At 40.4% G+C, this 15,000-nt stretch overlaps 2 protein-coding genes and 1 pseudogene across 3 annotated transcripts in view; 1 reads left to right on the top strand and 2 right to left on the bottom strand.

The window, feature by feature from the left end:
* LOC138024618 (ER membrane protein complex subunit 1-like) overlaps positions 1–1,520 on the top strand; it is a 3,813-nt gene extending 2,293 nt beyond the window's left edge. Inside the window, exons 3-4 of the mRNA XM_068871840.1 lie at positions 351–640; positions 1,285–1,520. Coding sequence (XP_068727941.1) covers positions 351–640; positions 1,285–1,520 — 526 coding nt within the window. The remainder of the gene's footprint in view (positions 1–350; positions 641–1,284) is intronic.
* Positions 1–15,000, bottom strand: part of LOC138024404 (putative hydroxypyruvate isomerase) — a 162,083-nt pseudogene that overhangs the window by 20,524 nt on the left and 126,559 nt on the right.
* Positions 6,288–15,000, bottom strand: part of LOC138024312 (tetratricopeptide repeat protein 28-like) — a 15,422-nt gene continuing 6,709 nt past the window's right edge. For both annotated transcript variants that reach the window (XM_068871465.1, XM_068871463.1), the window contains exons 2-3: positions 10,100–13,386; positions 6,288–9,633 (exon numbers count right to left, since the gene is read on the bottom strand). In XM_068871465.1, coding sequence (XP_068727566.1) covers positions 9,614–9,633; positions 10,100–13,328 — 3,249 coding nt within the window. In that variant the 5' untranslated portion in view covers positions 13,329–13,386 and the 3' untranslated portion in view covers positions 6,288–9,613. The remainder of the gene's footprint in view (positions 9,634–10,099; positions 13,387–15,000) is intronic.

Raw genomic sequence — 15,000 nt, 5'->3', positions numbered from 1 at the left:
TCAAACACTTGCATGAACTGAGGTTGCAGGGGTGTGCTGCAATCATGCATGATCAAGGCTCTGCCAGGGTAAATTGCGACAAGCGACATGGCCTAAAAAGTAGCGACAGCACTTAAAGTGAAATCGCGACAAATGGCATACTTTCTTTACAATTCTGACAGCAACGTGAAACATTCGCGAACTACTGACAAGAGACCCTTTAAAATTTAGACAAGCAATATGGGACCCCCACCCCCCCCCCCCCCCTTCCTGGAAGAGCCTCATGATTTGTTGTCAGTATGGTGATATCGTAGCACTATAGTCAGCCAAGACACTTACATGTATTCTGAAGTTATGACATCCTTTTTCAGCACTGTGTTATCATCATTTGACCCTCCAGCCATGCCAATGATCCTTCAACAGTCGTACATATTCCCTACAACAATTCGCACTGCAACAGTCACCATCACAGAGAGAGGAATTACCCACAAGAATCTTCTGTTTGGATTACAAACTGGCTACATCCTTAGCCTTCCAAAGAATTTCTTAGATTCACGGAGAAAGTTTGTGCCCAATGCACAGGACCGAGAAGAAGGACTTCATCCCTATGTTCCAGAGCTCAGTTTGAACCCATTGGGGTTTATAAATTACAACCAAACTAGTGAGTGAGATTGAACATGATTGATCATTATTTTGTAGTATAAGGATCAAACCAATGCTTTTTGTTGCATGTCTTTGAGTAAATGGCATCAGTTTGTTGTTCCCTCAGTAGGGGTACTTACATGTATGTAGGTTTGGCAAATGTGACAAAGCGTCTGGAAAGGGTTTTGGGAAACTTTCATAATGTGCACTGTAGCTACTCAAAACTCTCTTGATTGTTCAGGAACCCCTTAAATGTATGGGATAATATCAAAACCAGCAACTGAGTTCTCAGTCCCCAATGTGTCACGAGAAGGCTTTCTGTGAGGTTACACAAGAAAATCTTTGGGTACCCATTAAACTGTCAAATGCCTTCAGTTAAACATATACCATTTATCAACTCTTTTACGACTTAAAATACTGTAACATTATTTGACCAAACCCCAAATTTTCGTGCATGCTAAATCTCTATGATGCAACATGTTACATTATTGCTGCCTTGTAGACCTGTGCCAAGAACAAGAGACCTCTCATGAATTTCTGAAATTATACTACCAACATTGTGATGATAACAAGGCCATTGTTACTTGTTAACTGTACAGATTTTTTGGCAAATGTTTCATTTCAATTCAAAAATTGATGTTTAAAATTCTCTTCTTTTCTTAGTTTCTAACATAAATGGAATCTACACTGCGGGGTTTGGGCTGGAATCAACATGCCTTGTTTTTGCATATGGATTAGACTTGTTCTGGACAAGGGTGACGCCATCAAGAATGTTTGACGTGCTCAAAGAGGACTTTGATTACTGGTTCATAGTGGGAACTCTTGGTATCTTAGTTCTTGTTTCCATTGTCTCCCAGAGGCTAGCATCAATCAAAATGCTGCGGCAAGCGTGGCAGTGAAACATCTAAGTAGAACAGTTTTTAAATTTTTTCCTCCCTGATCAGCTCTCCGATGATTGTAGACATGAATGGTGATGCGCACCTCAGCAAAATAATAGACTGCCAGCAGTTCCTTCTACTGTACGTCAGTCAGGCCACTCGTTTTGATCATGAAAGCGAGCCAAAGAGCCGAGGGGGAATGGGGAGAGATCGAGGTGTACAGAGGGCGGCGCTTGACTGGCTGCTAGAGAAGGGACTGCTAGCACTATAACATAATGTCTCTACAAGAATGTGTGCTAAATTGATCGCATCCCTCATTGACACACTATTTCAAAACACAACACATCTTAAGGAATTTAAACTGGTGAGAAACAGACCGGCTTTTTGCAAGTGCTGACAAGGAGAACGTTTTCTCACAATTTCAAGTTTAATGCCCCTAACCTCTAAGCTTCCTTGCCTCTCCAACTTACTTATCACTCTAAGGTTATTTAATTTCTCTCTTCTGCGAGGGGAAAAAGAAAAAGAAAGAACAATGTAGTCACTATTTCCTGCAACAGAAAACACCACGAAATACACTCTTCTACAAAATAAATCTGGAGATGACATTAAAAAAAAAACAACAGAAAATTGTATGTATTGTCATGCGCGTTTCACTAAATGGCAAATACTCAGCTATAAGGAGAAACCTTAGAGCGAGTTTAAAGGAGCCGTTTGTGTTGTTGTTTGATCGGGATCGATCTTACTGCTCGTCCTCTTCCTCGCTGTAAGTGTCCGCAGTCTACAAAAATTTATGTCCAAATCGAGCTACAAGGCCAGACGGGAGCAGGCTGTGGGAACTGAAGATGTTAAAGTCACGGCAAACAACATGTACAAGTACGATGAAAGGTTACGTTTTTGCAAACGTTGGCCGTGAAGCACTATATTTCAACAGACTTAACTGATTAAATTAGAGCGTAATGTGAAGTGCTAGATTTCTATCCCATATGAACCATGTGAGCGTTAGCCCTACTGATGGAAATGGGCCCACACAAGGACAGAGAAAAACTCTGACCAGGGTGGGAATTGAAACCATGACCTTCGGGTTAGATCACCGCTGCTCACATTACACTCTAATGCTTCACGGCCAACGTTTGCAAAAACGTAACCTTTCCTTGTACTTGTATGTGTTCATTGCCGTGACTTTAACATCTTCAATTCCCACGGCCTACTCCCGTCTGACCTTGTAGCTCAGTCGGTAGAGCAGCGGTGATCTAACCCGAAGGTCGTGGGTTCAATTCCCACCCTGGTCAGTTTTTCTCTATCCTTGTGTGGGCCCATTTCCATCAGTAGGGTTAACGCTCACATGGTTCATATGGGGGAAGAAAACAAGCACTTCACATTACACTGTAATCAGTTAAGTCATGTTGCTGTATTATCATGCAAACATTGCCTTTTGTTTCGGTGAAACACTCCATAGATGGTTCTCAATCACGTGATGAGACGGCCATGTTGGTACACAAAACAATAGCAAATTTGGGCTCATGTTTTGCATTAAAACAGAGTCAAATTCCCAAAAGAATTTTTCTTTATTGTTGTTAAGTTACAATTGTCATGGAAACAAAGTACGTTCATTAGAGACTACCTGTGCTCGTCTTGTTGAGGGTTTATATGTCGGAAGAGACGGTTGGTGGAAAAAGAGAAATATTCGAACTATCACTTTGACAGTTCAAACAAAGCTGATAGATCGTTCAAACTATGTTTCCGCAAACCAAAGCATGTTCTTTTAAACATGAACACAAGACACTGAAGTCAGCGTTTACTCGGGAAACCTTGCACCTCATATAGATTTTATCAAGAATCTTTTCAAATGCAAATTCTTTCTAATATATTCCCGCGCATTAGCCTCCATTGCAAGCTAGTTCCAGTCCAATACCGAGAATACCAATATTGTTTAGTGTCTGCAAGAGTACATGTAAACCCGTCGACTAGACCGTCTGAGAAGCAGGCTAGTAAACCCGCAGCTCGACAGATACAGCGAAAAATAACCACGTCTCTATAGGTTGCAGAAATATGGTGGGGCCGAGCAGCCTGCAAGCAAAAGAGTGTGATTCTTTGGGGAAAGGCCTTTTCGACTTCTTTATTCCTGTGATCAATGTCAACAAGACTTTTCCCCAAAGAGTCTGCATGGGACCTTTTTAACACTTCGTAACGTCACACTTTCTCAGAAGGGAAAATATGGGTGAGGAGGTGGGGGGGGGGGGGGACGGGGCGCGTCAGGTCGCTTGATTTCCACAGATGATGTAGTGGAGAGAAAGACGCAAAATGAAGTCACCTCACGGCTTTATTCCAATCTTCGTTTAGTTTTAGTAACTACAACTTAAACTAACCAAACAAACTACAAGTTCAAATTCTATAAACTCTTAAAATGGACTACGGTTTGCCTCTATCCGTGGTTATTAAGAGAGGTTTAAAGACTTCCCTCTTTTCTGTTAAAGGGACCCTCCACTAAAACAGGAACATATCTTTAAAATAGTTAACATAATGCTCACAATCAAAATTGTTCGAAAGTTTTCCAATGGTAGCGTTTGTATCCGAAATAAATAAATTTTAAAAACGGTTGTTTTGGTTTTCAAATTTCCCGGGCGTCGCCATCTTGAATAATTGTGACGTGTCATGGTTGCCACATTGTTTTAAAACAAAAGCTCTTTGTGCAAATACAAAAGAGCAACCATAACACGTCACAATCATTCAAGATGGCGGCGCCCAGGAAATTTGAAAACCAAAACAAGCGTTTTTGAAATTTATTTATTTCAGATACAAACGCTCCCATTGGAAAACGTTTGAACAATTTTGATTGTAAACATTATGTTAAATAGTTTGAAGTTGTATTCTTGTTTTAGTGGAGGTTTCCTTTAAAGAGAAAAAAATAACAAAATCCTTTAAATATCTCTGAATGAGAACATATCTTCACAATTTTCGTGCTGTTTACCAAGACTTGAAATGCCTTACCAATATTGCATACTGTCTCTTTTGTGCAATATTCACAAGCGTAGGCCAGTTGTTGTGAAGTGAAGTATCAAGTATTTGTGACCGAAGATGGGCCTTAGAATTTCCTTCCATTTTCTTGGAGTTTGGTGTGATTTCAAGAACTCGTGGCGCGCAAGATCATATAACATCGAGAATGATCTTAGATAATAGTGATTTATTGATTGGAGAGTTCTTGTCGAAATGTAGTTAGTTTAATTATCCTTTTTAAGCCCGGGAAAAATCAATTGAGACTTTTCTTCATTTTCGAAGTTTTGGACCATAACTTGAGATGATACAAAGGCGAGCAATGCCCCCTTCCAACACCCTACCCCACAGAATATTGATCAGGAAGAATCCTGAAATTGCCGTTACACGTTTGAGGCACAGTATTTCGTGGCTTGTCTTTTGCTTAAATCTTGCTCATTTAATTCGCGACCTAGAGGTCTGTTGCTGATATCACGAGTTTTGAGTCCGATGGCTTCTATCCGCTTGTCAGAACTAAAGTTATGGTTGAGTTCACTTCTTACACGGAGAACTCTCATCCGTCGTGCCATGCACACAGTCCTCGGATTGGTTTTACGTTACTTTCTGTCCATAGTCTTCTCGTTTTTCTTCCTTAGGCATGAAAAAACAGCCTCTTTGATGCGGAAAATGGTTGCATGAACAAAAAAAATTATTTTTGGGCAAATTTCTGAGGCTTTTAAGCGCCACTATCATTTTTGCTTATGCAGAATATAAGTTTTCAAAGGAGGCATGCGATAAACCCTACAAGTTAAAGGGCATTTATTGAATACAATTTGACATAAGAATCCCAGTGGTGTGTTATCAACTCCCTGCCACTGAAAAGCCCTTCATTTGGTACCGCTTTCTTTATAGCGCACTAAGTGTTTCGCCTAATTATCAAGGAAAGTGGCTTTTGATATGTAGCCCCTCTTGAATATATAGATAGCTGAAGGTAATATTGAGGGAGCTACCCATCTGCAAAGTAGGAGTGTCCAGCCGAATAAGGGTTAGTAGAAGAAGTAAGAGAAACAGAAGAAAAAGTCTCCGACATAACCAGCCTTACATATGACTTTCACTACGCCATGAAGTCACACTTCATTTCACAGTGAGTGCATGCAAAGAACACACAAGCACGTCTGATGTATTCTCGAGGGAATCCCACACTTGGGTGTAAAGAACCGTAAGAACAAATGGCGGTTACTCGGTTGAAAGCATATGCTCCTAACTCGACAGCCACCGATAAAAATTGACAAAGTTTGTCCCGACCCCAGTTTACACACTGCAGATAAAATGAGGTTTGTCGTCTGAACTGCCTTAAAAAGCATTGAGCTCATGCGGTAAAAATTTGGAAATCTGTGTGTGCGGGAGGGGATGGGGGGGGGGGGGGGGGACACCGGATCGAGTGGTCTGGGTTCGGGGCCTGGCCGGGGACACTGTGTTGTGTTCTTGGGCAAGACACTTTACTCTCACTCCTAGTCGCTTCATGCTTAGTCGCTTCATGCTACAGAAACCGGAGATAAGCGCCGGCCTGATGAGCCTTCTGGCTCGTAAGCAGAGACTTTTTTAGGTCTTTGATAATAAACATTTCGAAAATAAGACAATCAAATTTTAAGCAAATGTCAAAACAAATTTGATTGTCTTATTTTCGAAATGTTTTTTTATCAGACCTAAAACCAACGCTAAACAAACAGTCTGATTCCATCCATGCTAAATTATTCGTTTAGATCAGGTTATAAAAGCTTATTGTTAGTAATTTATGTCCCCCATTTATTCACTTGTGTTACATACTTTACCGCCTTTTAGTGATTATGGTGTTTTAAAACTATTTTAATTGTGATACACATTTAACACGCACTTGAAAATGACCTCCGGAAGGTCGAAACGTCATAACTTTTTATCAAACTTAATTATCTCTGAAAAATGCATGGTTACCCCCAGTTTTCTTTTTGGATAGTAAGAGCACTTGCTAGGTTCTGCTTTCTCCGCATAGTTTTAAACCACGCAAAAATATCCCTTTATTAAAAGGCACCGCCGATAGGAAATCCGAGTATCTCGAGAAGCGCAGAACGTGTGCGCAATAGCAATAGTAGGTACCGTCCTTAACTAAAGTATTTTCTTGAACTTAATTCTGCTTCGTTGTGTAAAAGGGGACGTAAGCTAATTTGCCAAGCGAAAGGTGCAACCTACCGATAGAAAGCTAAAGTTTGCGAAACTCAAGAAATGACATTCAAAGAAATTTAAGCTTCACGATGACATTTTCTTTACCACGTTTGTCTCTTCAACAAGGACAACCAACATATTCAGCAAACACATTCGTATCCATTCTGTATAAATTAATCGATATCAACGGACATTTTATCCCATTAAGGAGTTTAAACAATAACATCCAGCCCAACTAGTCTGATATCATTGCACGAAACACTCCACCACATTCAAGTCCTTTTCTTGTAAAAACGTCTTATGCTCTGCGAAAGTATATGGAAGTAAATAATGATTATTGATTACAGAGTTGTCGTTTAAATTGAGTTAGTTTACATCTCCCCCTATAATCCCGGGAAAAAAGCAATTTAAACTTTTCTTCATTTTCGAACTTTTGGACCACAACGAGAAGATCGAAGGAAAAAATGCCCCGTTCACTCACCCTACCTATAATTCTTGATCAGGAAGAATCCGATCTCAGGATCCGATCTCATTCAAAGGAACTCTCCTCTGCACTTCCCTAACTTTACACCGACGTTTTGATCTGTTGAAAATAGATCTCGCAAGGAAAGTCATTGTCTAATCAATAGATCAAAAGTACGTCATATGGGGATCTCGACTTTTGCCCACTTCGGAAAATACCATAATACTCTTTGTTTGTTCCCCCAAATTTTACATAAGCATTGTTTCCAGTTTCTCTTGGGACTTACAACAGTCCCAAGGAAGAGAAAACAAAAGCAATGCTTATGCAAAATTTCAGAAGTGGCCTATTACCCTTACGGCCATATGTCTGTTCCGGGCGGCGACAGGCAGGAAGAAGAGAGGTAACCACCAGACGTTGGTGATAAATGTGTATTCCAGCACGAAAACGCATGCAAGTTTACGGATGTGCTTTAAATTAGACGTAAAGGCTTTAATAAAATAATAATAATCATCATCATCATCATCACTTTATTCAAGTCTAAAGGTATTTTAGTCGAGCGCGAGTGCTCTACTAATTGGGGAGACTACAAATTAACTAAAATCAGTACAAATAAAATGAAGTGTTGGTTTTGTGGAGAGGGGAAAACCGGACTAGGAGATCAAGCAACAATCTTATTTCCTAGTTTTTAACCTTCTGGAAGTTTCCCTACGAAATTGCCCAACGAGATCACTCAAATCCAGTAGTTTGCCTAAGATAATTTTTTTTACAGTCATTAAACTTTCAATGCACACTAATTACAAGGTCAGGTAACTTTCATTTCCTAGTTCTTTGCCTAAGAAATCGCCCTTTTAAAAATTATTTTGCCTTGCCCCTCTGTCTAAGGAAACCCTCCGTGGAAATAGGGACCTTTAGATCGAAGGACAAGGACGACCTCGAGTACGCATTTTCCGTTCTGAGCACGCGCACTTCGAAAAATGTCGGCTTCTAAACCTTATGCGCATGCTCAATACGGAAGACTCGTACTCGTCCCCCGATATAAAGTTCCCTCTTTGTTTGATTCTGGACCTTTTTCTAGCAATTTTTTGAGTCTTAAAACTTCATATGTATATTAATTAGGATATCAGTAAATGACTACTTTCCTAGTTTTTTAGCCTGTAGAACTTGCTCAAGACGTCGGCCATTTGTTTACTTTTCCTTGGCCCCCTGAAAGTGCGACCGGGAAAACCGTGAACACCTGAAATAAATCAGGAATGTTAGTTCTGTCCAATCACCCGTTTGACCGCATCCGCGCACAATGTTTAGCTACTGTTATTTGCACCACAAGAGGTGTGTCGCCTTCAGATTTACCGGGAAATGGATTTGATTTGGGCCAATTCTGGTCGTTTAAGCTCTGAAACTAATGGTAAGGAAACAGAACAGTGCGGCCTTTGTTCTTCCTTTCACCGATCACTGGCACTCCCAAGCAATTGTTGCTTTCAACATGTGGTGCCTTCGCGAATACCTTATTATAAGAGAGCTTTAGATTCTACGGCGAGGACGAGAACGAGGACGAGTTTAGACTGCCCGTTTTTAGCGAAAATACTAAGGAAAGTTATAACCCGTAAGCTTAATCTTACTCTTTGTTAGCAGTTTAGGTTGCTCAGTTATTCTTATTACTGGTAACTGAGCCTTTTTGCTGATCAAAAAATGCTCAAACTGCTACCGTGTTGTTGACTTGTTTTGATACGACGACATTTTTGCAAAACCTCGTACTAAAATGACGACCGCATCACGTTTTTCCCGCCAAAATGACACTGGTTTGCGCGCGCTGTCTTGCGCGTGTTGTCTTATGAGAAAAAATCTCGTACTCGTAGTCGTTCTCGTACTAGAATCTAAAGCTCTCTATTATCTGCTACAGTACTAACAACGTTTATTCAGTTTGCGGTTTGGGCGTGTGAAATCCTCAAACATGATTGGCTTATGAACAATAAGTATACCTAATGTATTTTATGTGTTCACGGTTTTCCCGGTCACACTGTAACAAATCTGATAAAATTTGCATTTTAGCCACTTGAAAAACTTGGCATTTCTTTCTCCACGCATTTTTTTCCGAACCTTTTATCACAGAAAGATCCTAAAGTCCTTAAACTTAAAAAGCCTACTGATTAGAAAACCAGAACTTTAAATTTAGTTTTTCTGCAAAAAAAAAAAGAAAAAAAAAAAGAAGAAACTATTGACAATTGGTGTTCAATTCTACGAATGAAAAATGGCTCTTCCTCGAAACTCTGTCTTTGCCTTAAATGGAAGTTCGCATGAGGACTTTAAGATCAATAATTGTCGTTAGTAAAATAAGCCTAAAAACACACTTTTAAACAACATTTACGTATCTTTTGTCTTCCTTCACCGCTTATGAGGTTTGAATGCTTTCATCTTCTCAATAACTCATATATTTCGAGTAACGAAAATGACATGTTGACGCATCAGATTCCAAGAAGTAGTGTTTTCAACTTTCGGACGACGTTTCTGGAAAAAAAAAAAGGAAGGAAGAAAAACAAAGAAATAGCAGTTAAATGGAGATTAGCAATAATTTCGTTGTGAGTGATAAATGAATAACGAATTTTTTTAAATCCATGAAACCCTTTGTACAGACATGTGTTTAGTTAATAGCAACAAGTATCACTACGACATGTAGACTACAAGCCCTCAATATCTAACTTCACTTTACGCAGGTAACCGGCAATTAGATATTTCTTTTCAGTCCATTGCACACAGTTCTTTGCAGGAAGGAAAACACCCGACTCGGTGAATGCGAACAAAAATTATTTGAGTCGCTAGCCAAAGCAGTTCTTAAACAAACTATACTGGCGACTGATTTTGAAACAATTTCTCTGTGAAAAACTTACCTTTTTCTCTTGAGCACTAGCCGATTACAAACCTGTTCAACATATTTCTTTTCAGTAAGTAAAAATTATATTTGAACACCACTTACCATTCTTTTCGAGTTCTTGTGGCCCAAATTCAAACGTAACATCATCGCCAATTAGAACAAATGGCGCCCAGTATTTAATGGCGGAATACTCCTTTGTCTCCTGAAGAGATTTCATAGCATGGTGAAGAGCTAAACTCGCACTTTTTCTATCTGCCAAGTGTTGATAGAAACTCTTCATGAACAGCAAGGTTGCCTCATCATCGATTGCCCAGAGTGACACAAGAACAGACCGCGCACCAGCACACAGGAAAGCTCTCGCGATTCCCACCACACCCTCAGAATTGATCTCTCCCCGGCCACTGTGACAAGAGCTCAGAACAACCAGTCTTGCCCGAAGACCAACTGCACGAACATCACTCATTGTTAACATGAAATCTTCCTCTTCTGGAATGTGGGATGCGCGTTCAGGATTTGGGGCCAAAGCAATTTCTCCAAATTTCGAGTCTCCATGTGCTGCAATATGGATTAAAGCAACTGACTTCATTCTTTTCAACACCTCAGCTTTCGTTGCATTTCGTCCAGTGAGAGGAGCGGTCTGCAGAAGTTCTCCAATCATCTCCACCTCTTTTATCGCGCACGGCAACTGTTCGGCAAGAGGTTCACCATTTTCGTCAGTGACTTCCTTTAACCACGGATCGCCCACAAGCAGAGCTTCACTGTAACTGTAAAAATTGTCAGGTGCACTTGTGATGAGTTTTAAAGCGGTCAACGAGGGAACAGTTCGAATCCTGACACAGTCACTCAATGCAGATAAAGGAGCCAAGCAAAATGGTCCATCAGGAACAAAGATTAAGTCATCACCCTGAAGCAAGTCTGCAATGGGACTGATTAAGAAATCAAACAAAGGCTGCAAAGAGTTATGATCGGAGAGGGTCAAAGACTGAAAGGTCTCGGAAAGAGCTTCTCTACTGCAAAACAAGTCACTACGTAGCTTGTCAAGAGTGCGATTCTCGCATCGGACAACAGTTCCCGCGCCAATCTGTTTCAAAGTAGTTTCTATCAGTGAAGCGGCACTTCCATTTTTGATTTCCTTTTGCCTAAAGTTTATTCCACTTCCTGCTCTCAGAAGCCAAAAACTGATAGTGTTCCCTTCAAGTGCTATGAAAACTGTTTGTAAGGGCAAATACTTCATAACAGCGGAGATAGAATCCGTCGTCGCAACTGCCGAGGAAGGTTCTTCATCAACTCCAAACTGTACCTTCAAAATGTCTGTCAAAGCCTGTGCTCGTCCTTGTTCAGCAGCAAACAAAGCCTCATCAACCTCTCCATTCTTTAAAAGTGCTCTCCATAGAGCTGTGTACGCAAACTGATTTTTGTCGCGAAAACTTATTTTCCATGCATCTTCTGATTGAAGAAGACGCCTTGTTTCATCAAAATGTTTTATGCTTAGACGGTAAAAATTAAGGGCTTTGCACAACGAGCCTAAATTTTCATGAACACGACCACGAAAATAGAAACTGGTTCCCTGTCCTACTGGATCCTCTGTTTCTTTGCAAATGGTAAGATGTTGTTCGTAATGGAGAAGAGCACTTTCAAGCTCACCCATTCTGTCATAACAGATGGCGATTTCACAAATGGCCTTTCCCTCCCCGTCCCTATCCCCTACTTCTTTTGCAATGCTAAGACATTGTAATTGATACTCTATGGCTCGCTTCAAATTGCCCAGACTGAGATAAGCAATGCAGAGATTACCATTGGCCCTTCCCTCCCCGGCCCTATCCCCTATTTCTTTTGCAATGCTAAGATGTTGTTCGCTATACTCTATGGCTCGGTTAAAATTGCCCAGGCTGAGATAAGCATTGCCGAGATTACCATTGGCCCCTCCCTCCCCGGCCCTATCCCCTACTTCTTTTGCAATGCTAAGATGTTGTTCATTATACTCTATGGCTCGCTTGCAATTGCCCAGACTGAGATAAGCGTTGCCGAGATTACCATTGGCCCCTCCCTCCCCAGCCCTATCCCCTACTTCTTTTGCAATGCTAAGATCCTTTTCGTAATACTCTATGGCTCGCTTGAAATTGCACAGACTGAGATAAGCGTTGCCGAGATTACCATTGGCCCCTCCCTCCCCGGCCCTATCCCCTACTTCTTTTGCAATGCTAAGATCCTTTTCGTAATACTCTATGGCTCGCTTGAAATTGCACAGACTGAGATAAGCGTTGCCGAGATTACCATTGGCCCTTCCCTCCCCGGCCCTATCTCCTACCTCCTTTGCAATGCTAAGATGTTGTTCTTGATACTCTATGGTTCGCTTAAAATTGCCCAGGCTGAGATAAGCGTTGCCGAGATTACCATTGGCCCCTCCCTCCTCGGCCCTATCTCCTACCTCCTTTGCAATGCTAAGATCTTGTTCGTAATACTCTATGGCTCGCTTGAAATTGCCCAGACTGAGATAAGCGTTGCCGAGATTACCATTGGCCTTGCCCTCCCCGGCCCTATCTCCTACTTCCATTGCAATGCTAAGATGTTGTTTATGATACTCTATGGCTCCCTTAAAATTGCCCAGACTGCGATAAGCGTTGCCGAGCTTACCTTTGGCCTTGCCCTCCCCGGCCCTATCTCCTACTTCTTTTGCAATGCTAAGATCTTGTTCGTAATACTCTATGGCTCGCTTGAAATTGCCCAGACTGTGATAAGCGTTGCCGAGATTACCACTGGCCCCTCCCTCCCCGGCCCTATCTGCTACTTCCTTTGCAATTCTAAGATGTTGTTTGTGATACTCTATGGCTTGCTTAAAACTGCCCAGACTGAAATAAGCGTTGCCGAGATTACCATTGGCTTTTCCCTCGCCGGCCCTTTCCCCTACTTTTTTTGCAATGCTGAGATCTTGTTTGTGACACTCTATGGCTCGCTTAAAAATACCCAGACTGTAATAAGCACAGCCGAGATTACAATTGGCATTGCCTTCCTGGTCTCGATCCCCTACTTTTTTTGCAATACTTAGTTGTTGCTTGAGGTACTTTTTGGCCCTTTTAAAATTGCCCAGACTGTAATAAGCGATGCCGAGACGACCACAGGCTTCTCCCTCTAAAGCACTGAAACGTATTTCCTTAAAAATGCTTAATGCTTCTTTGTAATCCCTCTTAGCCTGTTCAAAATAAGCCAAGCCATAATAATAATGGCCTAATTCGAAGTATGCACCACCCTCCCCTTCTTTGTTTCCCTCTTTTCTTGCAACGCTGAGCTCTTGTATATGCTGCTCGAAAACGTTCATCTTTTTGTCTGCCATTCTTGATCACAAGAACTCTTGAGAACAAGGAAGGTCGTCTTTGAAAGAAAGGGCACTCCTTGAAAAATACAAAAGAAAGCATGAGAAATTCAATGCACTGACCACAAATGCTGCAGGTACGTAGCCAAACCAACACTAAAGAGACCGCCTGTCATTATGAGTCTAACAAAGACAATTTTCTGCTGTTGACGTCAAACTCTTTACTTCTTTTGTTGAGCCCTTTGTCTGATTTAAAATGAATTTTTAAAGACAGAATTGACGGCACAATTAAATAGACGTATTTAAATGGCATAAATTTGTCCCATATCATGATCAGAGTTAACTCAGCCAAAGTAATACTGTTGTCTTTTGTCATCATATTTCCCTGATCAAATCAAATTGCTCGCCTGATACCACTGTTGAAAGTTGGTGGTCAATCACTTTGTGTAACATACAGACTGCTCTAAATGTCCCTGGATTTTAAAAGTTGGTCTAGAAAGTAATTATCTATAACCGTGTTGTAACTAACTTAAATAAATTACAGCACATTTACATTACACCACATTGTCACAGTATACATTACACTAAGTTTGTTTTCACTACATTGCGTATTACTACCTCTTTACTACTGACCGACATAAACAAGAAATCATCTTGCCCTTGATGGCAGTGAATATGCCATTTATATTCTAAGGCCTTTGTTACGGTGGATAGAAAAAATTCTGCTTCATAAACGTGAATACTAAGGTGCTGTCCATTACGTCGGCGAAATTTGTTTGGTTTAACGTCCATTGATATATGCACCAGCGCTAGGCCTACTCTGGGACCTTAACTTGCCGCGAGATTGTGCGAGCTAATGCGAGTTAAGGCGAGTTAAGGCGAGATAAGGAAAAATTGAGCTGGAAAATGATCAACCTAATGTTGAGGTGATAAGGGTTAAAACATATAATATGCTTTAGTAACATACATATAAAGATGCCTTGCAATCTTTGCATGCCTTGTGTATATATCTCCAACAGTCTCTATTTTGCCCAATTACAAAAAAAAAAACCAAAAAAAAAAAAAAAACTGCAGATGAGCTCCGAAGTTGACTGAAGCCAAATCTTATTTAAAATTAGTAATTTAATTTTTTTTCCTACAACTGTAATTGGACTGGTTGAATATGGAGTCCTAGGCCTGGTTGTTCAAACGTTGGATATCGCTATTCAATGGATAAATCACTATACAGCAGATAAGTATTGGCGAAACTAATTGCATTACCCACTGAATAGAGATTGGTCTGTTGGATAGCACTATCCAGCCTTTGAATAACCGAGGCCTGTTCTTTATTAATTATACAACATTCAGACACCAAACTATACCATTTGGTGGCTGTATGATACTACTACTAATAAATATAGTCATCATCATATGTTATATACTATAGCTGCATAAATATTTGTCAGAATAATAAATTAGTGAAAAACAAAACTAATGTAAATAAACAATAATGAATAGATGAGAAAACGTAATTGTAGTATAAACACAGGTAGGATATTTCATTTTACTTTATTTTTAAATTCAATAACACTATGTTTTAATTAGACAGGTGAACATAATAGGTATCACATGACATGGCATGAATTGTTATCACTAACTCCAGAATTCAAAAAAAAAAAAGAAGGTTTTTACAGTCTGTGTCAATGTTCTTCGA

The sequence above is a fragment of the Montipora capricornis genome, chromosome 11 (genome assembly GCF_036669925.1).
Source record: "Montipora capricornis isolate CH-2021 chromosome 11, ASM3666992v2, whole genome shotgun sequence".
In the NCBI taxonomy this organism is placed as follows: domain Eukaryota; kingdom Metazoa; phylum Cnidaria; class Anthozoa; order Scleractinia; family Acroporidae; genus Montipora; species Montipora capricornis.
Note: the sequence above shows the minus strand (reverse complement) of the source record. Positions and strands in the feature narration are given on the sequence as shown.